Source organism: Myotis nattereri (genome assembly GCF_964212035.1).
Source record: "Myotis nattereri genome assembly, chromosome: X".
Taxonomy (NCBI): Eukaryota; Metazoa; Chordata; class Mammalia; order Chiroptera; family Vespertilionidae; genus Myotis; species Myotis nattereri.
In genome coordinates this window covers 53,580,141-53,604,665 of record NC_138078.1, presented here as the reverse complement: position 1 = coordinate 53,604,665, position 24,525 = coordinate 53,580,141, and the positions used below count along the sequence as shown (strand labels likewise).

At 44.8% G+C, this 24,525-nt stretch overlaps 1 protein-coding gene across 1 annotated transcript in view; it reads right to left on the bottom strand.

Moving 5' to 3' along the window:
• Positions 1-6,726: 6,726 nt before the first annotated feature.
• Positions 6,727-24,525, bottom strand: part of NHSL2 (NHS like 2) — a gene marked incomplete at its 5' end in the record, with an annotated part of 301,359 nt that continues 283,560 nt past the window's right edge. Inside the window, 7 exon segments of the mRNA XM_081080867.1 lie at positions 6,727-12,576; positions 13,695-13,823; positions 15,278-17,597; positions 18,654-18,851; positions 20,925-21,120; positions 21,425-21,552; positions 24,370-24,525. Of these exon segments, the coding sequence (XP_080936993.1) occupies positions 12,252-12,576; positions 13,695-13,823; positions 15,278-17,597; positions 18,654-18,851; positions 20,925-21,120; positions 21,425-21,552; positions 24,370-24,525 (3,452 nt within the window). The 3' untranslated portion in view covers positions 6,727-12,251.

Below are 24,525 nucleotides of genomic sequence, written 5' to 3'. Positions count from 1 at the left end.
TCACCAGTCTTCTTGAAGATCTCACTACATTTATCAGCGGTCTCACCAGTCTTTTCGAGGGCCTTATTAAGTTTATCAGCGACTTCTAGACAGTTCTTTAAAGACCTTAAAAATGTGGTTTTGAACTCTATATCCAGCAGTTTGCTTTCCTCCAATTCTGTCGTTTGTGTCCTGTTTCTTTGTCTCGGCATTTTTTTTTATGCTTCGCTGTGTCAATAGAGTGCCTTTCTGTGCTAAGTGTCCCAATTACCTGAGGTAGACACTCTTGGTGCACCCCCTTGTGGGCTTTGTGCACAGTCTTGTTGTAATTAAGCCTTGATTGTTGTAGTTATCACTATGAGGAATTGACCTCCAGGCCAATTGGCTGTGAGAATCAGCTGTGTCTGCAGTGGGAGAACTTCTGTGCTGGAGACACCCCTCTGGGGGTAGACTTGCTTTGATGGGGCTTTGGTGCTCACTGAGTCTGCCCCCTGAGTGTGTCTATTATGGTTCCACAGAGCTGCAAACTGGATGGTTCCACTCTGACCTCTGGGCTTCCTGGCTCCTGGATCTCTAGGGAGGTGCTAATCTAGCCTTTGCCTGAGGCTATCCAGTAAAAGTCTCCCTGCAGGGCTTGGGCGGGGCGGGTCCCACAGGATCAACAGGGCGGAGTTAACAATTATGGCTGCTCTCAGTCTTGCCCTCAGAGGTTCTTCTTCTCAGTGTCCCAGTAATTGCTGCAAGCCCCATGGAGAGAAAGCTGCCCTAGGGTTCTGAGCGATACCAGACAGTCCCGGTTCTCCTGTATGAGTCTGGGTCCCTAGAGACTCGCCCGGAGCTGGAGCTCAGAGTCTGAGACTCCCTCCCGATTGAAAACAACAACCACACCCTCAGCCACCAGCCCGCTCCACATGCACTCCACACCTTAGTATTTTACTTCAGCACTGCGCCTCCTCTGAGTTTCAGTATGTTTTTCTCTTTCCTCCTAGTTGTAGAACTTCCACTCAGCCAGCCTTCCTGTGGTTCTGAATGATGTCCGTTTTGTCTTTTAGTTGTATTTTTAAAGTGGTTGTTCAAGGCAGCAAACTCCGGTGTTTACCTATGCCGCCATCTTGGTTTCTCCCCTGATATTTTATGATGGATTGATTTATCTATTTGCATATGCGACATGCCATTGGAAAGGGTTTGTTAATGGGCATTAATGAGGGTTGTGAAACACCAAATCCAACTAAGGCTACTGGCATATACCCCGAGATGGTGACTACAATTTAAGAAAGCTATGAACTTAATCAAATCAACTATAAAAGGAGTGGGAATCAGAAAGTAAGAATTCGTAAGTATTTAACCTGAACTGCTCCTGGAGATAAGACACCTGTGATGGACCCTGCACTCTGTTGCCCAGATCCCACTTCAAGGGTGGACTTGTTGACAAGCACCCAGGAGTGCTGTCAGCAAAGAACCTTCTTTAGCTATCAGCTCTTTCTGGGAGTGCCTCAGCTGGAAAGAGTCACCTCACCCAAGGTTAGGCCCTCTAATGGAGTGGCACACAGCCAGTGACTGACTGAAACAGGGGTACAAAGGCCTGCCTTTGGCCCAGTGCAGGACAATTCTGACGGGTCATTTTAAAGCCAGAGCTTGCCATTGAGTCAGCCAAGGCTTTGTTGTGTCTGCATTGCTGTCCTTTTCTCCCACCTAAGCCTGTTTCCTTCCCTTCTCTCCCACAGACTTCGATCCTTAGGGCATTCCCTAAGAAACACTTTGCACACCGAATTTCATCTCAGAGCCTGCCTCCTGGAAACCCAACCTGCAACAATACCTTGATACATAGCTCACAGGCTCAAAAATGCTTTCATGGGCCTGGCAGGTATATAAACGAATGAAGCTGGTTGGGTTTAACATAGCAGGGTGTGGTGGAGAACTAGACAAATTGCAGCGGTTGTGCCACATCTAGATTTTTAAGAATTAAAAAACAACACTGTGTACAACAGACAACGTGTGTAAGCTCAGTTCAGCCCATAAGCTTCATATTTATGACCTGTGCTTTAAAGGTGTACTCTCTCTTCGGTTAATTAATATGCCAGCCCCAGCCCTTGACAAGTTTTTGAGTTTGGTCACTGTGAGTTAGACCTTAAAAGCTTCTCCAACTCATGGTGTGGTGACAGAAGGAGGCTCTGACCCTGCCATGGTGAACACTGGACCTTGACCTGCAGGTTCTCACAGAGGTATTACTTGCATAAGGCCAACCTTGAGCCAGCCTCCTTCTCTGACCCTTATCTTAAATCTTAACACCTGTTCTTGTCTGAGAGTAGCTCTGGCCTCTCTCCCTTCCCCTGTAAGCTTTCTAGGTTGTTTACAGCTCTGTTGTGTCCTTTGGGAAGAGCAGCCTGATGGTGTCTGGAGACATGAGCTAGCACAGAGCTCAGGGAGACAAGGATGCTGACTGCAAGACCTTAGAGGTCTGGACCAGTTGGGAACAAAAAACAAATCTCCTTTTTGATGGAAGTTGACCCTTGTAGCTACATTCAAGGATCAACTCAAGGGATGGAAGTGATCTGGGCTGCATCTGGTCTGTTTTTTGCTCCCAGCCCCAACTCACACTGGATTGCCATGCTGGGTGGCTTCACTGAGCCAGAGAACAAAGGGGGAGTGCAGTCCTGAGCCCAGTTCCTAAGGCAACCTCCTCCCCTCAGGAGCCTGGTAACTGCTGCCCACATCACCAGAACCCCTTGTTGCCTCCATGAGCAGTTGAACTCAAATCCTCAAGATGAAGCCTTTGAACACAGATTTGGCTGAGGTTCCTGGCTCAGTGTGCCACGTTTCTGCAAGACACCATGTCCCGCATATCTGTTTTGGGCTCTCAGCGATTTATGAGAATCAGATTCCATGTGTGGGCCCCATACTTGTGTGGCCAGCAAAACATGCTCATGAGCTGGGTGTAGTGTCTGAATAACACTATGCTACTATGAAAACAGAGGGTGAAACAGAAAATGATTTTTAACAGAAGTTGTTTATTTTAAGAAGACACAAACAGTTCTAGCTATATAAAGAATGCAATTCAATTCCTGGCAGCAAACCAGTGAGGAATGCTTTTGTTTAAAAATAAAATAAAATAAAATAAAATAAAATAAAATAAAATAAAATAAAAGAAAGACTATAAGAACCCTTTGTAATAACACCCACAGAGGGCTCCCTTCCATTTTGTGTTGGAATTCTAGAAAGACTGGGATTCCGATCTTTATTAGCTTCTTGAAATTTTTATCGATGGACACATTCTCATCACTGCCTTCCAGTTTAGAATATTGGTCTGTAAATTCCACTCTCCCTTGTTTTCCTTAAGTGCATTGTTGGCACTCAATAAGCATTGAACCATGAGAGCTAACGTCACAAAAGTCCATCTCTTGACTATGCATATTAGGATTAGCCAATCCTCCTTCCTCAATTTGTTTTTGGCAAGTGTGGTACTTTTGCTGCCTTAGACTCCAAGGCGCAAGCCTGGTTCCTTTCCTAAGTCTGGAAATCCTAAACACAAGGCAGAAAGAAACTGTTTCATGGGTGCTTTCAAATCAGGAAATCCTGAAAGTAACTTGTGTCTGACTTTTTAAAATTTAGACTTCAGTAAGTGGGTAGATCCCTGGGCTCAAATGACAGAAAGCAAGCTAAAGGTCCTATAAAACAATGTGCTTAGATAGGAAAACCTGCAGCCTAAGAGGTATGTCTGAGTCTTTAATGAATGATAGTCATAACTCTCTGAATGTTGGCCTTTCCAGAATTGTCACAGAGGAGTTTCTTTAAATGATTTCTTGGGAGAGGCCAGCACAAGTCAGTAGAAAAAAGACAATGAGAAAAGGGAGATGCCTCAGGAGCTCCCACAATCCCCTTCTCCTTCACCAGCCCCTCAGACCTGGATCTAGACCAGAGGACTGCTGTGAGTACTGGATAGGGTGTATGTGCATGTGTGTAAGAGGTACACATTAGGGAATGTGAGTTCACAGTTCAGGTGGAGAAACCATGCTTGTACACAGAGGCACACACATTCCGATTCACTTGCATCTCCCCAAGTTTATACAAGCAAATATTAAAATGTGACTCTGAATTTTAGACCCCCAAGTAACAGAATTAGAGATAGAGATGGAGAAAGATGGAGAGAGATGTGAATTAGCTTTAAGGAATCCTTTTAGAGGTGCAGGAAACAGGAGGTGGTAGTCTGTTGAATGCCTGCTGGTTGTGGTGTTGCCCAGGGCATCCCAATGAGTCTATCCCCTGAAGCCAGGGCCCAGGAGACAGGAGGTTTGGGCAGAAAAAACTAGAGGGCACAGAATACCTCCATCATTCATTGATTTTCTTGCTGAGGCTGAGTCTGGAACAGGTCCAAATCACATCAGAAAATGGACACGTGGATATTCTGGATTTTGAAACCAGCTACTGGAACCAAATCAAGAGCTGGTGATTTCCATAGAAAGTTGTAGACTGGACTGAAATCTCAAGGCCTGGGCCACCAGACTCTCCAGAGACAGCCTTAAACTCATGAGGGCAGTATGAGGCAGGGTGGGACTGATGAACCACAGTTTGGGGTTAATGATGGGACAAAAGAAATAAGAAATCTCAGAAATCCTTTCTTCCCTGCCAGCTTACCCCAAAATTGAGGAAGCAGAGGCACATTGGATAATCAGGATAGGAGGGCTGGAGAAAGTAATGAGGGTTCCTACGCTGAGGTAGTTAGTGAAAATGAGAGATAGATAGAGGATGGATAGATAGATAGGTAGAGGGAGAGACAGAGAAGTCATAAAGGGCACCCTATTGAATAGTAATGGTTGTCATATGCAGCTCCTCTCCACCCACCTCTGTGTAGACTTGTGAGCCATATTATCTGGTACACAAGCCAGTGATCACATGGGGTGAGTCATAGAAGATGATCTGAGTCAGGGCTCAGCAAAGTATGACAAGTGGGCCAAATCCAGCCACTGGCTTTGTATGGCCCAAGGGCTAATACTGGTATTTATATTTTTAAGGTGTAAAACACCATTTGAAAGATCAAACAACAACAAAGAAGAATTTGTTACTGAGGCCATATGTGGCCCACAGAGCTTAAAATAGTTAGTATCTGGCCCTTTACAGAAAAGTTTGTCAACCCCTGGTCTGGATGATGGGGAAAATACCACCATCCTCTGAGCATTCTTGAAAAGAAAAACCAGAAAAGATCCAAGAGAAAAAAGGGAACCATCTGTAAATGGAAATATCTGTAAATACTACTCCATCTGACTAAAATAGGCCTAACGGACCACTGCCTGAAACTCCACAGAACAATGACTTATGCATGAACTATGGAGGGAAACCCAAGAATAGCTGAGGAGACAGTCACACTAATGAGCACTAGGCAAAGAATGTTCTGGAAAAGAGACTGCATGCAGAACTTAGTGTTGATTAGGGAATTCTGTTATTGTTTGATAAGATGGAGACAGTTTGAGCCCAGGGATTGACAAAATATCAAGTTAGGTAAAGTTTTTAGAGCACAGCTAAGTATCTCATGAGCATCTAACAGTCTGAAAAATTTCACAAAGTTTAAGAAGGGAAGGATAAAGTAGATTCTAGGAAAGCCTATATTGGCTTGCCCTACTTTAAATAAACACCAATTACAAAAGTTCACATTTTTAAAAAAGTATAGGCTTTTAGGAGACATTGACAAGAGGATTCTTTGTTTTTCAAAAGAAATCACCAAAGGATTCCCTTACATAGGAAGCTTCTCTTCTAAAATATGGAATTTTATCCAAAACAGTAATTTTTCAAACAACTTTGAAGGAAAACATCCATTGTACAAAGTAGAGCACATATACTGAATTTGGAAGGAATTACTATTTCTAAACTGAAAATCAAATTTGTCTTTGGATTCATGAACTAAAGAACTCTTGATCATTTTCATTAAAGCATATATATTATTTCACTGAAATATCTGGGAAATTCATGTGGCATAAAAGTAGAAGCCAGCTGTGGGTCTTCTATAAATGTCGTACTTTAAATGGAAAAGCACTGGACCCATAGGCAGGAGACCTGAGACTGAGGCTGGGCCCTGCCACTGTGTGACCTTATCTAAGTTATTTAACCTTTCTGGGCCTCAGTTCCTCATCTGTAAAATGAGAAGTTGGTTCCTTTCAGCTCTATTATTCCATGATTACAGATAAATATAGACATAAGATAAATACAACAATCTAGAAATAAGAAATATTCCCCAAAGTAAGTTTTGGAGTCAGTAGAAAAAAGTAGCAAGGAAATATATAATAAAAAGAATAAAATTTTAACTACTAGCCAGAGTAAATATATCTTATTTAAAAATTAATGAAAAGATTTGCAATTTACAATTGATCAGGAGAGATAAGAACATACATATTGATATTTCTTCACCATCATACATACGGAGGAGAAAATGAGTTTGGGGTGACTTGTATAATGAGCACGATGCTTTGTTTGCATGCATAACATTTTATAAAATTGGACATTAAAAAAGCTCAACATCACATAAGGAATAAATTTCTATAAAGCTTGGCACTAAAGAGAGGTTGAGGGGTTAACTGGTTGTTTCAGTTCATATTTTGTTTGAGGATTTGTTGATATAAAATTCCACTATTTAGGCAAAATCTTAAAATCAACTATACTTCTGCCAGAGCCCTTCTAGAGAACAACCAGCATGGTGAAGACAGGTATTTAAGCATTGTCAATACCAAACAAATATAACATCTTTTCCTTTTTCCTATTTGTGAATTTAAAAAATTTAAGTAAAAAACAGGCCAGATATGCTGGCTAAGTTAAATAAAGCATTTTTGCAGGTTGAGCAAGTAGTTGATTTGATCTGATAATTTCTTAACACTAAGCAACATATACCTGACCAACATGACAAAGTATATCACTTAGCCAGAGACTGATCACTCTGATGATAGCAGAAATGATGGGGAGGTTGGAATCATTTGAAGAGCCGTGGCTATAGTGATTCAGGGGCTTGAAGAAGTAACACCACTGGAATAGATGCTCGAATGCGCGCGCGCGCACACACACACAAAAACACACACACACACACATCCCAGGGCTGCTGCTGGTCCTGGGATTACGCTTTCATAGCCATTGGTTTAAATTTGGGGCTTTACTGAACAAAGTATATACCTATTTCACACAAACCATTACTTATGCAAGTTCTTTTTTCCTAAACATATGAAAAGCATCTCAAATGGGTGTCTATAACAATTTACTACTGTATTCCTCTATGAATCTGTTTCCAAGTATTCTAAAACTATTTCTTTAATGTCATTGTTTAAGTAATTATATTTTTTGCTGCCCTTTGACAAAAGCAGCTCTTTGTACCACTTTTCCCCTCTCTTGTCCTTTTAAATCCTTAATCACTTATAGCTGAAATACACACAAAGGTTTTGGAGGGACTGGGTGCTGTGGTATAGATCTGGTCTCATTCTCACACCAAGCTGAAGTGATAGCACAAAACAGATGGCAGGAAGCAGAGGCTTGTGATCAATAAAGTTGTACCTCTAATAAGTTTAATAATCACCACCAATACTGGACAACTGATATTGATCAGACAATATTGGACAGTTTCACCTTTCACAAACAGGACACACCTTCACAAACTATTTAAATTCCTTTGTTGTTTTTACTCAAATGATAAATAGTATTAATTCCACTTGTGAGAACATGTTAATGTACAATATGAATTATCTAGGCCTTTTCAGTGGCGTTTGGTAGCATTTCTGAGAGTCTCTTGGTAGGAGCCATATTGAACAGCACTAGGTATCGGGAAGATTGAATCGATTACCAGTAATTTACTAAAATAATTCCAGAAGATTAAGGTGTTTTCTATATTCTGGAGTTAGCTGTCAAGTAATTTGGCCTTTTGATGGTGAAAAGAACCCACACCACTTCTGCAACTAATTGATGCCTAAAATTCTACAGTAGAATTTCATTCCTTTGGCATAAGGCTTTTCCCCTGTTAAACTGCAAACGACCTTCAAAAGAGGTAGCATTAAGCCTTATAACCCCAAAGTAATGTATTCCTTTCCTGAGAGCATGCTTTTCTTAACTAGGAAGAGAGCAAACTAGGAGGCACTCAGAAGAGTTGGTGCTGGGAAGCAAGGTCTGGGGAGAATGGAACAGAAAAAGCGAGGATTCCAAGGACAGACCTCCAACTCATTCATTCTTTTGTTGATGGGCTATCCTGTCAGCATTCCTTACTAAAGTGGGCACTGACTTGCCACTTGGAGAAAATTACTTAGAAAGCAATCATGTTTCCTGATAATAATAAAGATTCTTTTATGTATAAGCATACGAAGATTTACAGCAGTGAAAAACAGATAGCAATAAAAACATCTGATACAACAACTTATAGCGAGTTACTCCCCAAATCAGAAGGACCATGCTTGTTCATTGGAAGAAGATAAAGTGATAATAATTTATGGAGTGCAAATCGCAGGGCCAGGACGAGGGTAAGGCACTTGCACAGCCCTGAGAGTGGGCACCTCCTTAAATTTTGCGCCCCAGGCGCCTCAGTCACCTCACTCTAGTCCTGGCCCTGGCAAATCATATTAAAGTGAAAGCTCACCACTGTGTTACAGACCTGGTGATAATGAAAGGCTGCAATGGCGAGGAAAAGAGCACTGATCATGAACTCATCTTTTTAGGGAATAGTTCATTTATGAGGACGAGGGCAGGTGCTTGGCCAGATCTGCTCAGACTGATGATACAGTGAGATAGCAACCCAATCCATGTTGTCTAGACTCTAGAGCAGCCGTGGGCAAACTATGGCCCGCGGGCCAGATCTGGCCTGTTTGAAATGAATAAAACTACTGAAAAAAAAAAGACCATACCCTTTTATGTAATGATGTTTACTTTGAATTTATATTAGTTCACACAAACACTCCATCCATGCTTTTGTTCCAGCCCTCCGGTCCAGTTTAAGAACCCATTGTGGCCCTCGAGTCAAAAAGTTTGCCCACCCCTGCTCTAGAGAGTTAGAATGGATGTCTGGTAAAATGCTTGTAGAATCTCATCTGTCTTTGCAGATTCAATGTAATGTCTCCAGATCAACTGCTCAATTTGTGGTCATTAAGCTAACATGAATTAATTTGCCGTCTTGCTCTTTTTTTTTAAAGGGCAAACTGTCAGCTAGGGAAGCGATTTACAGGGGTTACAGCTAAGGGACAAATTGAGGCCAGGTGGAAGGCCCAGGAGAGAAACTGAAGCAGACAAAGTTGAAGAGATACCAGTGAAGTTGCCTGTTATGTTGAGAATGACTTGCTCTCTATCCTCAACATCCATACCACAAATAAGTGCAAAGCACTCTTAGCTACCAACTAACCTCTCCTGGAGATGACTTCCTGCTCTCCTGATGGGACTGAAGTCAGTCTAGCAGAGCCACTTGCTGCTATAAGTTGGAATCAGAGGAAACAAAGGGGCAGAAACAACTTGAATTGTTAGTTGACCTCCTGGGGCCAACTTCATTTCACTTGCACCTCTTCTGTATTCCACCTTCAAAAATTGTTATTTTTCACACTAGTAATAGTGGCAGTAGTAGGTTCTCTGAAAGCCTTTCTGGAGGGGCTTTCAGCCTCTCTTCTCCCGTTTCAGCAGAGTAGGTGCAGAAGGCAGCAAATACTGTGGTATGTGCCTAGGTGGGAGAGAGAGTTGCTGTTATGATAAGGGAGAGGAGAGAGGTTGAGTGTTAGGAGTAGAAAGATGTTTTCAGTGTTCTGTTCATCGATGACTGGTAGAAATAGTAGTTTGTTGTTGTTTTTTGGAACTAGGTCCACCTGTTGTAAAACATTAAGTAAATATTTCCAGTCCTCAGTGTTACCTCTGACCATAAAATCTTTGCCCCAAATGCTTTTGTGTTAATGGGAACACCACTGAGCATCTGAGTGCCAGAGTGATGATATAGAAGATGTTCTAAAAAATCCAGGCATACAGATTATTGTAGAGGAAAGTAAGACACAATGTAATTGGAAAATGTAAAGGTATCACGGCATTTAGCTTAAAATCTTTTGGGGAATCCACTAGAGATAGCAAGGTGAGGGGAGAGGCAAAACCCACTAGAAGTAGCAAACAAGATGCTTCCAGAAAAATTAGCAGAAGCAACAAGTCCTAAACAATGTGAGTCTCATACTTGGCTTTAGAGTTCAGCTATTCATAATGGTTCTTAAGAAGGCCCTGGCTGTTCTTTACCTTTGTTAGGCAAAAGCACAAACTCTCCTTCATTTCCTTACAGAGCAAAATGTTTGCATCTTTTGGAATTCTGAGACTGGGACAGACAAGTGTGGCAATCATATATATTAAGGCTAGTAATGAATCTATTTTATTTCAGGTAAAACCCCTGAAATTTAGTCAGGTCCTTCTGTTATGTTGAGAATGACTTGCTCTCTATCATCAACATCCATACTACAAACCAAATAGTTTGAATTCTTTACAAAGCAACTGGGATTTTGTTGTTTATTATATTAAGTGACTTTGGTATAAATCAGGGGAAAGTGCTGATTTCAAGGGAGTGGGTGGGTCTGGCCTGTACTCAGAAGTCTAGAATTCAGACCTGTACCAACCAAGTGCCTAGGCCCAGGGCTTCTGTGTGAGAGGCTTAAGTCTTTTCAGCACACAGTGTGGTTTTTCAGCTGCTCTATTCTCTGGAGTGTGGGCAGTTGTGCTAAGAGTTTGCTTCTTATTGGTGAGCAACATGATCTATCAAAATCAAGATCTGCTTGTCTCTGGGGCAGTTTCTGCATCCTCTAGGAAGTTGACCAATGAATCTGTTGGGGCGGGGTGTGAAGAAGTAAAGGTTAAGGGAACCCTCTTTGTGAGACAGACTACTATTTCATTTGACTTCTTTTCCCCTCCTTGGACAGTGGACGGTTACCTCTCCATTATTGCTCAACCAGTTTTCTTTGTTCAATTTTGGTCTGTTTTTCCCCCAACCTCCCAGAAACCAGACATATGAAAATCAAATGAATCACTGCTCCGGTTTTGATTAGAAAATTGAGCTGACAAGAAGAGTTAGTGCATATTAGCTTTGGGGGGGGGGGCGGTCAGGAGGAGTCACAATGATTGTTCTGGGGCTCCATCAGCATCCAATTTACCCAGCTCTTACCCTCTCTCCCCACATGGTTAACTAATTAGGCCTTTTTTGTATTATGGGCCAAAGCAACTTGCAAGGCTGCCTTTTAGATTCTGGATATATCCTTTTAGTTTATGCATTCTCAGTTCTGGACCATAGTAAGACTTGCTTTAAACAAAACCAACCAACCACAAACCACAATCTGAATTGAACGGTGGTGGGCAAGTTACACTTACTTTCTCTACTCCTTGAGCCTTTGGTGATGCCATTAGTTCAGCTAATTACTTACTGTAATGAATTTTATATGCCAATGAAATGAGAGTTCTTTGAATGCAGCATAAGCTGGGCACAAATTTTAGCTATCATTGTTTAGCTTCAGACCCATAGAAGGGTCTGAAAGCATGCGTGCAAGTTACCTCAGATAGATCAGGGTGGACAAATGGCTGCCTTGTTTGTTGGCTGAGCTTGTTTCATTCAAAGTAACCAGGTTCTGACCTCTTCTAGCTAAGGGGTGTGTGTGGGGGAAGGGTCTGTATGTTATCGAAACATCACCCTGATCACCGTGTAGACAATCAAACTAAAAAAGGCATGAAGTTCAGGGCCAACTAACATTCATATTTTGCACAAAAGCCATCCAATCAACTCATGCCGAAATAAGTGCACACCTGCAAACCCAGTGGAAGAGAGTTAAACTGTGGTTGAAGAGGCATCAGAGTCTTTCCGTTTCTCCACACAAGTCATTAAGGCCTCACCAAGGAAGTGAATAATCAGCAACGGCTCCCTATTTCCCCAGGTTTGACAGCCTCCAATCTGCTCTTACACTGTTCTCCTTAGTAATAGGAGCCAGGGATGGAGTAGCTGGTCATTCATTGAAAACATGCATGTGTGCCCTTGCATCTGAGAATTTCTTCTTGGTGCACACCATGGGCAGAAAATAAGAAGAAAATCTGTAGTCAATAATGGCAAGATTTTAAGTATGAAAACATAAAATGTCTGCGTATGATTAAAGTGCCTCATGATTTCTAGATAAAGTGGTCTCTCTCCTGCTGTCCGGAGTGTGAGTTTAAGTAAAAGAAATGTAGGCTTTTTTGTTATTTCCATGGTTTCTTTTTAGAACCCTTCCTCTTCCCCTTTTTATACTCAAGTTTAGTAACTGATCCCTACTTGCTCAACCCAGGGCTTAGGTACTGGGACTATCGGTGGTGTCATAGTCTTTTGAAAACTGTGCAATAATTCTCCGAGCAAGTGGATTAGTGGTCTTCAGCAGTTCCGCTGCTGAGGGGCGGGACCTTGGAGTTGCCTTACTGCCCTTCTTTTGTAGCAAGGCCTTGAAATCATCGTTTCTGCCAGCATCTAGGCTGATACTGCTGCTTGACCCTGCAGAGGCAGTTGACTCACTAATTGGAGAATCAGCTGTGTTCCTTATTGGTGAGTGGGAGCTTGGTCTGCTGCCTCCGGCAAAGGCCTCACCGGGCTCCTTCCAGCCAAGCAGCTTTCTTTTGGACCTAAATAAGAGAAGGTTTTCTTTGAGTGAATTCGTGTGGTGGACATTTCCTAATGCTTCATATAACTTCATGAATGCCAGTGACATGATCTGGGAACTTCTACGCAGCAGCCTTGCAAGCAATTATACTCACCAGCTTTCTCTCTCACCATTGAGTCCTTGGGCTCCCTTGTCTGGCCCCATCTCCCTTCACTTTCTTTTTATTTTTTTAAAATATATTTTTTATTGATTTCAGAGAGGAAGGGAGATGGAGAGAGAGAGAGAGAGAGAGAGAGAGAGAGAGAGAGAGAGAGAGAGAGAGAGAGAGAAACATCAATGATGAGAGAGAATCATTGATCGGCTGTCTCCCACACTCTCTTTACTACTGGGGATTGAGCCTTCAACTGGGGCATGTGCCTGACTGGGAATCGAACCGTGACCTCCCTGTTCATAGGCTGACACTCAACCACTGAGTCATGCCAGCTGGGCGACCCTTCACTCTTCCCAATGCCTGCAGCTGGAGTCATTGGCCTGTGCCTGCAGGCTCAGTCCTGCCCAGGTTCTGGGACCCAAGAAGAATTTAAGGAGTCAAGGCTAGAAGCTCAGGGACTCTGAATCAAGGCAGCCTGGAAGCTGATCCTGCTCTGAGCTGGTGCTCTAGCTCCAACAACTGGGTCCTTTCCAGTTTCCTCCCCACCAAACCCCTGCTTTGTGTCCCGGTCCAATAACTGGGTCCCCATCTGGTCTCCCTTTGCCTAAGTTCTTGCTCTGATACTTGGCCTGATGCCCCACTTCACTTCTTGATCAGATTTTTTGGTACAAGGAATTCTATGAATGGTTAAATGTCTTATTGCAGACAAAGCTGTAAGAGAGCAGAGAGAGCCACAATAGGTCCTTTGGTTGCTAGGAGATGAGGGTCCTCTCTCTTGGCACCTGGTCCTCCCCTCCCCACCCCTCCTCCACTTCATCCAAAGATGTCAGTGAATTGGCGATGTGGGGCCCTGGACTGCTTTCACATATGTGGGTATCTGGAGTTAAGTCTCTAGTTTCAATTCTAATGGCTGCTTAGAGACAGCAGTTTGTCTTTTGGTATACAAAGTGAAGGTGATTACAATAAGAATTAAGGAAATTGGTCCAGACCTGTGTATCACAGTAAATAAATCTTCAGTTGTACGTGAAGCCACAAACACATCATCATCATCTTCTGCAATCCATTCAGCTGTTTTATCACTGATAACACTTTTTTCTTCAGTACTTGGTTCCATAATACTCCCTAGGTATAAGAACCAGAAGGAATTATTTTGACCACAATAGTGAGGATCAAGCACATTATCATCTGTATTTCATTTGATGTTCAAAGCAACTCTGTCCACCCATTTACTAATGGGCGCAGGACAGAGACTCTTAAGGTCTCCATTTTGCAAAGAACATGATGTTCAGAAGGTTAGTGATTTGGCCAAGGTGGACTCAGTGCTAAAGGTCAAGCCTAGGACTTTATTCTCTCATGCCTCTTCCGTTACAATAGGTTGATTGAGCATTTTCTTATTTTAAATGTGTCATTTTTAAAGATCAAGGAACTGAGAGCAATTAAGCAATGACTCAATCAATGGTGGGAGTGGGACCTGTCTGAATCTCAGAGGGAGCCTTTGGAGTTTAAGGATGAATATTCTAAAATTACCTTTGGCTTTGATTTGTTTGCATGTTTTAGTCACAATGACTTACTTTATGTTAAAAGTTCAAATCAGCTTAAAGAAGGCCAAAATATTTTGGTGTTAAGAGTTCAAAAAAGAGTGAGAAACATGGATGAATTTGGAGGACTTTATGCTAGGTGAAATAAACCAGTCACAGAAGGGCAAATGCTTCATGATTCCACTTATATGAGGTCCCTAGAGTAGTCAAATTCAGAGACTGAAAGAAGAATGGTGGTTGCCAGGGGCTGGAGGGATAGAGTGATGGAGAGTTACTGTTTAATGGTTGTAAACTTCAGTTTTGCAAAATGAAAAGAGTTCTGGAGCTGGATGGTGGTGATGGTTGCTCAACATTGTCAATATAATTAACACCACTGAACTGTACACTTAAAAATAGTTAAGGTGGTAAATTTTGTTATGTGTATTTTGCCACAATGAAAACAAAAAGAGACAGGAAAAACCCCCCCAAAAGATGAGAAATATTATCTAGCCTAGTCTTCTTGTTCCAGAAAGAGCTAACCATCCAAGAAAGTGAGCTCTATTTCCTCGCAAAAGCACTAAGAAAGTCTGCTGGTGGTAATATATTGCATTGCTTCAGAAGCCTGCAAGCCCACCTTGGCACTTGACCTCAACCTGGGAGAATATGAGTCCCATGCCAGAAACTAAATTCAGTGTGGCTAGTGAAAAGTATTGTACAGTGAGGTAGAGAGTTCCTAGAGCAGGGGATACATGCCTGATTAGGTAAATGGGCTTCTAAGGTCCTAGGGTGCTAAGGCCTAGTTTAATTTCATTATCTCTGCACTGGGGGTTCCAGAGTAGGTTGCCTCAAACTGAGCTTTGGAGATCTACCCTTGGGTCAGTCCTGATCCCAAGAGCAGTGAGACCTATTTAGAGTAACCCAAACTCTCAAGAGGTGCCCCTACTAACTTGGTCATCCCAGGGTCAGGACCATGGGGCACTGGCTTCTGTCTCTGGCACTACATTCTCACCATCATCTCTCCTGGGATTGAAATGAAAAGCCATCAGATAGTTTACTAACCTGAAGGGCTTGCCTCCCTTCCATCATCAGCCTGTGGGGTGGTAGTCGTCCTTGTTGTACCAGGTGATTGCAGGTGGTCACCAGTTTGGGGACACTTGGCATCTTCTTCCAGGGTGATGATAGGGCTGACAGGCAGTCTTGGTTCAGCCACATAGGCCTCCATTTGAGTTGTGGGTGAGGTGAGAGGCAGGTATAACACACTGGGCTTTTTTGGTACAGGAGGTGGAATCTTGCTTTTCTTCTTCTCAGCTTGTTCCTGGCTCTGGAGGCTAATTCTTTCAGGCAGGGCTCTCACCTTAGAGCCCTCATCCTCTGTACTTCCCTGGGGAGGTTGCTGGTTTTCTGAGCAGAAAGCACCAGAGGAACTGGCAAAAGGTGTAAAAACAAGAGCTGAGGGTGCTGTTGACTCCCCTCGGCTTCTGGCCTCAGGGAAGCTAGAGGACTTTGGTTTCCTCACCACCGTGTAGATGTCCGGAGGGAATGGCCTCATGTATTGAATTGAGCTCTTAGGGGTTATAGCCAATGTAGGCGAAGTTAGTGGGTACTCCTCGGGGACAGATTGTGGTTTGTGGACCAAGCTTGGAGGCCTTCGAGCCAGTGGGGGTTTCTCAGCTATGGGAGGTTTCATCTTTCTCTCTAGCAAGGTGAAGACTTCTCCCGACTCCTCAGCATAGTCAGGGCTCTCAATGTCATCTTCTGGCTCAGACTTGCTTACTGACCTGAGGCGGACAGAACGTAGATCAGACTGAGTAACCATGGGCATGATTGGCTGGTTGGGGCCAGTTTTCTGGACCAACTTGGCCCCAAAATTTGTATCTGAGTGATGCCGGCTCACCTTGGTTTTGCTTCGTATGGAGATACTCATCCCAGACAGATCCAGGTAGGTAGAAGAGGTCAGTGGTAGGTCAAACGATAATCGTGACTTTGAAATTTTCTCCATTGGTGATGTTGGGGGCAGTGATGACTTCCTCTCGGGTACCACTGGACGTACCCGGACACTGCCACTTGGAGGAGGCAAGTGGCCCAGGGTCAAGGACATGGAGACAGTGGGTGTTGGTGTCTCCGACTGGCTGGAGTATCCACTGGAGGGTGACATCAGCCCAGTGGGCCTTCCTGGAGAGGGTACCTCCCTAGCCTCTACCTCAATGGAGAGTTGGGAAGGTGTAGTAGCTCTGGAGATGGAAGGGGAGGCAAGAGACTCTGAGCTTCCCTGAACTTGGGTACACTCAATAACTGTGGTGCCAGTGGCAGTGCTGGAGCTGGACAAGGACTGGTAGGTGTCACCAGACTTCCAGTCAGTAAGATACCAGTGGTGGGAGAATTGTGTATCTTCTGGGTCTTTGAAGGTGGGCACAGCTGGGTGACTCTGGGATGAATGATGTCCTTGGTGTTCCAAGGAGAGGCAAAGGCTCCTGGGCCTCTGGTCCTTGGATAGTGCTGACCCACCTTCTGGCAAGAGGACTGGTTCATCTTTGACCAGTGAGACACTGCGCATTGGTGGGGAAGGCTTCTTTTTGGCCTTCTTGAGTGAGATACTCCTGGATCTCTGCCTTCTGTGGTGGGCCTCCTGCTGGGAGCTAATGGAGGCAATGTTGTCAGCACTGTTACTGCCCTCAGAACTTGTACTGGCATAAGGCAAGGCACAGGCTTCATTGGACTTCTGCTCCTCATCGTAGTCCACATCTGTGGTGCCTGAATCTGTAGGTACAGACAGTGACCGCTCCCGGAACCTGCTGGCCCCACCTGGGCCTGTATCCAGCCTTGAGGTGCCACCAGTCAGAAGGCCAATCTTGAAGGGTCGCTCTGATACTTGCCTTTGTTGTGTAGGGTGTTCAGAGTAGCCAGCTGATCCACTGCATCCTGCTGGGTTATCACGAGTGACAAAGAGTGCAGCAGCCTCCTTAGGAACCAGAGGTGGCAGTGTGTGCAGAGAGACCCATGAATTCCCAGAGGAAGGATTTTTTCCATTTTCATTGACTTGATTGCTCTGACTGGTGGCATTTGGAGTCATATAGGTGAAAGCATCTCCTTTCCACAAAGCAGAGAATGTAGATTCTGTTGGTCCATTGCAAGAACTGGAGATGCTATACACCATTCCCATGCTTTCCATGCCAGGAGGCTTGGTGCCACCACGCACCTGGAGAGGTTCGTCGGGATCACTAGAAGGCTTTCTCAGTACTGGTGAGGTGAGATTTGGGAAATGAGCTTCCTCACCAATGGCAACTCTTCCATGAACACCTTCTGGAACAGAATGACTGGGCTTGATGTCTGAGCTGGTAGAGCAAACCAACCTGCCTGTGGGGCTGTTGCTGAGACCTGGAGGAGGGAAACACAGAACATTAGTGGTGCTGCCAGGGATCCCCCGGCAGTACCAAATTTTTGCCAAGAAGCATTTGCCAACAACTTGGACAGAATTCTTGGTTCTTCCTTTCCATCAATAAGAATGCGGGGGAAGTTGGGTCCTTGCCCATCATGACATGGTGAGTCACAGGGTGGCCTTGAATTATCCAGATGGCTGTCAAAGACTTTCTATCTTTGATTATTCCTTTTGGAGATGAAGTGGCAGGTGGGACTACCTTGGGTTTTCGGGGCTTTCACCCCAGGCTCATGAAGGCATCACAGACCTCAGAGTTCACCTCTCCTGAGATGAAAGCAGAAGTTTTTGAACTACATAAAGGACAGCACTGTGTGACTTTCAGCCCAGATTTGGAGTAAGCCACCGTTGGAAAGCCCAGAGTCTGGTTGCATTTTTGGCACCTGACTCTTTTTAGCTTTGCAACATGAGATACTTAAGATAACCTACAGATGTGAGGCAACCATTCAGATGTTCAGAATCCCCCAAGATTTCTCATACACACAATTATTATTGCTCTATCATTATTATTATTGCGCCTTCTACTGCTATGATAATTTATAATAACAGTCACCCTTTGTTGACACATACTATGTACCAGGCACATGGTAGGCAAATTACATACAATGACTCTAATCCTCATGGCAACTCCAACTCCACTAGGTGGCATCATTATCCCCAATTTATAGATGAAGAAGCTGAGGCTCAGAGAGGTTATATAACCTGGCCAAGGCCTGTGCTCTTTGGACAGCATTAATTTAACAGCATAATGGTTCTGCTAAGATGGTTCTTTAGTGATGCTTCCCCCCTTTACCTACTTGCCTAAGCAACATATATGGTTATATTCCAATTATAATGAGAAACAATGAATTTATAGCCTGGGAGACCTGTTCTTCATATTTGGTTGCTCTCCTTGACCAAAGACCCTTGGCTATCTTTAATCACTACATTGGCTTTTTTCAGGATATCCAAAGCCCCATCCCCCAAATTATTCTTGTTCCCCATAACTGCAATACCACCGGGTGGCAGGACTGGTGGGAGAGAGCAAGGGGAAGGGCCCAGGGAATCAGCTGTGGTGAGGTCACCTTGGTCTTGCTGTGAAAAGTTAGAGAATCCAATAATGGTCCGCCTCCGCCTCAGGGTGGACTTGGGGTTCACGGCTGTCTCTGTGTTAAACAAGGAGTGTCGCAAACTTGCATGTTTATCGAACTGCTCCCCTGTAGCCAAAATAAAGACACTTGGGTGCATCTTGGTTTCTGTTTACAGTACAGTGGAAATGGGCCTGAGGTAGAGAGAAGGGATGATGGCAGTAGCAATCAGCATGAATAGCATCCAGGCAGGTGGCCCTTCTTCCATATCCCTCCCAACATGGCCCCAGACACCCAGAGCCCAAGGCACACATAGGCCACACCCAGGGTCACCTGTGAGTCTTAGGTAGCTGAGGGCCATGATTTTCAATCCTGACCACATATCAAAATAAACTGAGCAGTTTTTGAAATTCCAATACCTGAACCCCACCCCAGAATATTGAAGTCTTTGGGAGGAGGGCCCAGGTAGAGGCTATTTCTCAAACTCCCCAGGTAGTTGATTATTCAGATGTACAGCCTGGGGTGGGAACCACTGATTTAGAGAGACAGGTTGAGATTAGATATTGCTTGATTGTAATCTTTCCTTAAAGAAAGCCTTTAGCCTGGCTGGTGTGGTTCAGTGGTTGAGTGTTAGCTCATGAACAAGGAGGTCATGGTTTGATTCCTAGTCAGGGCATATGCCCGGGTTGCAGGCTCAATCCCCAGTGCGGGGCATGCAGGAGGCAGCAGATTGATGTTTCTCTCTCATGGATGTTTCTATCTCTCTCTCCCTCTCCCTTCCTCTCTCTAAAATCAATAAAAATATATTTAAAAAAGAAGCCTTAACGTGGGCCAGAGGACAGTGTCTCCCAGAAACTGCCTTGCCTCCCCCCTTCATCTAGGAAGCAGCCTGATAGTCTATCCTCCAGCCACCTTTGATTACATTTTGTCAAAGTTCACCCCTGGGCAGTGACTGAGATCTATTTCTCTTAAAGCACCAGGTCAGTCTTTGTTCCTGTGGAACTGCTAGGACAGGGGCAGGGTGAGACAGAGGGTGAGTATGTTGCTCCACTCACTGTCTCTCATTCAACAGCTGGCTAACCAAACCCTCCCCTCTCAGCCTCACAGCTGCATATGACACCCCCCTCCCACAAGTGACTCTATGGGCAAAGCTCAGGGCCAGCCTTAATGAGAGTAAGATATGTTTAGAAATAAAGTGCCCACCATCACTTTGTGAATCTCTTCTCTCCACCCCCACTCCTCTTAGTACGTCTCCCTAGGTTATGGGCTCTATTTTCTGCCTCTAATTTCCCGAGATGACACCAATGGTGCTGGATGGCCCCATATACAGAAAGCATCACCACATGTGGTCAGAGGTGTCCTCATCATCTTCATCAACTTTTCCCAGCATACCACAAGCCAATGCTGGCTCACAGGATGCCTCTGGTCCCTTTGGGTCATGAAGTCTTGATTTCATTGGGTTGCTGGCCCTATCTCCTTCTGAAATGACCAAGCCTCCTCCTCTTCCGCTTACAGCCAATGGAATGTGGAGCACGAATTAATAAGGTGTGTGGTACAAGTGTCACATGTTCCCAAAGCCACGTCCAATTAAGCTACATACATTATTTTCTCCACTTTTGAGATAGTACTGGCCCCCTTTTGGCTTTTTGGGCCTTGGTCCCTTTCTGTTACTTCCCTTCCTAAACGCTTACCACGCGCGAGTTGAGGAGACCCATCTAACTAGAAGACGAGTGTCCACTTAAAGTGCCATCAGGCCCATGGGCTTCGTCCTGGGTATGAGCCTCCCTTTTATCATCAGCACTCTGAACCCCACACTTTCCCTCAGACTCCTATCCAAACATGGCTTCTGGCAAAGAAGTTTCCTTTCCCCAACCCAAACATAACTCACAAACTTTAAATATCCATGGATGCTCCAAAGAGCATACAAGTTCATAAAGTTTCAGAGTTTTCTTTAAGAACATTTTGTTTGCTATAAGATGGTCTCAGTTAGTGTGGAAGTGCTAGTAGAGTGAAGAAAGAGCAGCCATAGCCCCATCTTCTGCATGCCTCCATTCCCTGGCAAGAGCCATGACTTTGACAGTACAGGGTGAGCCAGTAGCAGAGAAAGTCTTGCTCCCTCCCCCAGCATCTAGTGCATTTGGAGAGGATGGTCTGTAGTTGGCATGGAGGGAAGCAAACAGAGGTGGTGCTAAGCAACTCTACCAGAGATGTTGATGGGCACAATGTCAGAGTGCGTGGAGCAAGGCTGAAGCCACCGCTTCTCCTCTAGGATGGGCAGAGGGAAGGGGGTATTCCAGGCAACTTGCTTGTCGGCTGTGGTAGACAGGCTCAGGGAGGCCTCAGGGGCCCTCACACCCTGGGTGGTAGTCTCATCCTCGCTCAGCTGCTGTTTTGTAGGCTGTTGGGAAAGAAGGTGATGGGAAGGGTGTACTCCTGACTAGAGATGAGCCATGCCCACAAGATGGCTGTCTAGGCAGGCCGGTTGGAGGCTTCATCTGGGAGGCAGGAGAACATGGACAGGCTGCCAGGCCAGACACCTACTGTGCAAGACCCATCTGGGCTGGACCTCAGGGTAGCTCTGCTGGTGAGCAGAGGTGAGCAGCAGTATCCAGTGGATAATGTAAGCAGCTCAAGATACCCTGTCGATGGGTGCAGGGCGAGCTCTGTACTGGCTCTCCCAGGCAGGGGAAGATGCAACTCACCATCAATACAAACTCCAGACGCCTGGCAGACTGGGGCCTTGGGCTGGGAGTGGGCTCAGGGGCCTCATCAGCAGAGCGGAAGGTCTGCCCCAGCAGTCTGGCCTCTGAGTACTGCTCCTCATATTCTTCTGAAAAACAGCACAGTGGATACAAACTCTAGGGGGCCATGGTCAGGTGCCGGGCAGGGGAGGGATCATGAGCCAGGGCTCCTACTCTAGCTGCCAGGCCTGACTTGCTCTGTTTCTTTAGGATATGTCCTGACCTCTGAGCCTCTGGATTCAGAAATGGAAAAATGCCTACTTCCTGGGACTATGAGAGCCGAAGAGAAAAGAGAATCAAGAAATTTGAGTTGTGGTGGTTCTGGGACTAAGCCCGTGAGTCTGTGGTCCACACCTTAAGTGCTCAACTTGGAGTGGAGGCTCAGGGTGCAGACACCTTTTGCTACTTTATGCTGCAAGGCCCTCTCTTTAAAGCCGTCCAGTTCTTCAGGTTTTCTGCAACCCTAGCTGGGAAAAGACCTGGGTGAAGCACAAGGAGATTTGTATTGGGAAGTCCAACATGGGGTGCTCCCTTGAATGTCAAGAACTCTTACTCAAGCCTCCAAGGGCCTGGCTTCCTGCATCTTAGTCCCACTGCAGGTGGTGACAGGTCCAGGGGAGTGTAGGTGAAGGAGAGGAAAGGGAAGAAGTGGCATAGAAAGAAGGAGAATTTCAGGGGCATCATCAGGGAATAAGAAGGATGCATAAGATTTGAATTGGTTTCATTTAACTGATGAATTCGAATGAAGGGAAAGAATCCAACGAAATGAAGGAAGTGAGAGTAAGGAATCAACAGGCAGGACTCTATGCATATTTGAGCAAAGACTTTAAGAATTACAACTTGGAGTCAGGAGGGTCCTCAAAGGTTCTCTGGTCCAACATCCCATTCTGGGCTCAGACTTCCTCCTCAGCAGCCCTTTAATGTGTCTCTTCAGCCTCTGCACACACTTGCAGAGGAGGGAGAAGCCCTCTTCCCAAGGTCTCCGATTCCATCCAAGGACAGTTGGGGCTGTCAGGTATCAGGAAAGTTTTTCCTTATCTTATGGTGAAATCTGCTTCCCTCTGGGTTCCTCCCCCAGTCCTAACTGTCCACGGAGGCACCACAGAACACACTGACTCTTTTCCTGCATGGTAGCTCCTCTCTTATCTGAACACAAGGCTCATGGTGTCCCTTGGTATCTTGCTTCTCTAAGATAAGCACTGCCCTGGCAAGGAGGTGGGGATTATGGCTGTAGTCCAGTTGGGTGGCCCTGTGCCACTTTCTATTCTCCACCAGTATTAATCTTCGTTGGCATGAATAAACGAGAGCTGATAAGATGATTGTTTAATATTTAACGGTCACTCAAGAAATGTCTATTGAGCACCTCTTGGGGATCCAGCCCTGTGCCAGGTGCTTCTGGAAACCCAAAAGACATGATTCTTTAAGCTGACAAGCTTAGTCTGGCCAGGTGGACAAAATATATACCCAGGACTAGTAGATGAAAGAGTAAATGAATGAACAAATGCAAGGAAAAGCAGTTCAGAACTATAAAAATCCTCTTGAACAGGATGGTACAAAGTGCCTCATATGCGTGCTTATGGAGGGAATGGTGCAAAGTGTAGAACTCATGTGAAAGGTTTTCTTAGAGGAGGCAAGAATAGAACTTTAAAGAAAGTATAATGATTGGAGTGGGGAAGAGGGAGGAGGTCTTCTAGGTTTAGAAAAGAGGTCTGAATGGGATGTGAGGGCTGAAAGGGGGTATGGAGCCTGTGACTTAGCACTAAATTTTTATTTGTATTATTTTATTGAGTTATAACTTACCAACAGTAAAGTGTACAGATTTGTATATGGTTCAGTGAACTTGGATATATGCATGCCCTTTGCAATCTCCACCCAGGTATTTGCAGCTCGCCAATAGTCTCTCTCATAGACCTGAGCTTTAATACTTTTGCCACTTACATTGGATAAATCCGTCTGGTAAATGTGTATTTTTTCATATTGTAAGTTCTTATCAGGGACCACCTTATTTTTTTCATATCAACTTTAATATTGTGCTTAGCTCAGCCCATGTTCTAAACGACATGTACCAGGAGTTGATGTTGCATCTCATCAGGGTCTCTCCAGCAGCAAGACGCTCTTGCTAAGCCCTATTTTCAGTTCTCACAAAACTGTGCCATGTAGGGAATTGAAATTCCCATTTTAAAGATGACTTATGTGATCAGAAAGGGTGGATATCTGCATACGGTCACACAGCTAAGTAGGTGTGTGAATGGAATTATATTCTAGCTCTGTTTTCCAAGTCTGTGTTTTCTCCATCTGCCTAGTGGGTGCAGTCTGACTGCTCAGGCACCCTGACTGGGCTGCTTCTCTGGGTCTGTGGACCCAGTTTTGCACACTATATGCTCAAAGACAGTGGGAATTCGGGGTGAAGTGAGCGCTGGGTGCTGTGTACTGGGCTTGCTTTGGTGAAGCAGTAGCTACCCAGAAGATATGTGGACGAGGTTTATGTAAGAGTAGAATGAGTGAAGCCCAGAGGGAGACTCTGCAGGTGCCAGGATTCCAAAGGCATGGGTGATGTAGCAAGGGAATGTCTGGGAGGTATGTGGGCCACATTGTGGGAGTCTCTCACCCAGCTGTCTTTGGAAATAAATGGTTTGACCATTTGCCCTGTCTCAGTTTCTGTCCTCTTTTCCCCCATGGGCTACTGAGCTAAAAAAAAAAAAAAAAAAAAAAAAAAAAAAAAAAAAGGTGGTGGTGGTGATTTAGAGTCTGGAAGGTGACAGATGGAAAATGTGTGTTTTGTTTTACAATGGGCTTTAAACTTTTTTTCTCTCTCGCTGGTCCCTGTACTTTTTCTTCAATGCCTCCCTCCAGCGGCTGCGTATCTGGCCTGTGGGTCCAGACGAAGCCCCACACCCTCTCGGTACCTTGCAACAGGCTCTGGAGATTAAGCTGCGCCTCTCGAAGCAGCTCCTCTACACTCGGGGGCCTGCCTGAGGAGAGGAACACGTTCACTGGCTGTCGCCATGACGACCTCGAGTGGGCAGTCGCTGTCGCATTTTCCCGACTCGAGTTAGCTGCAG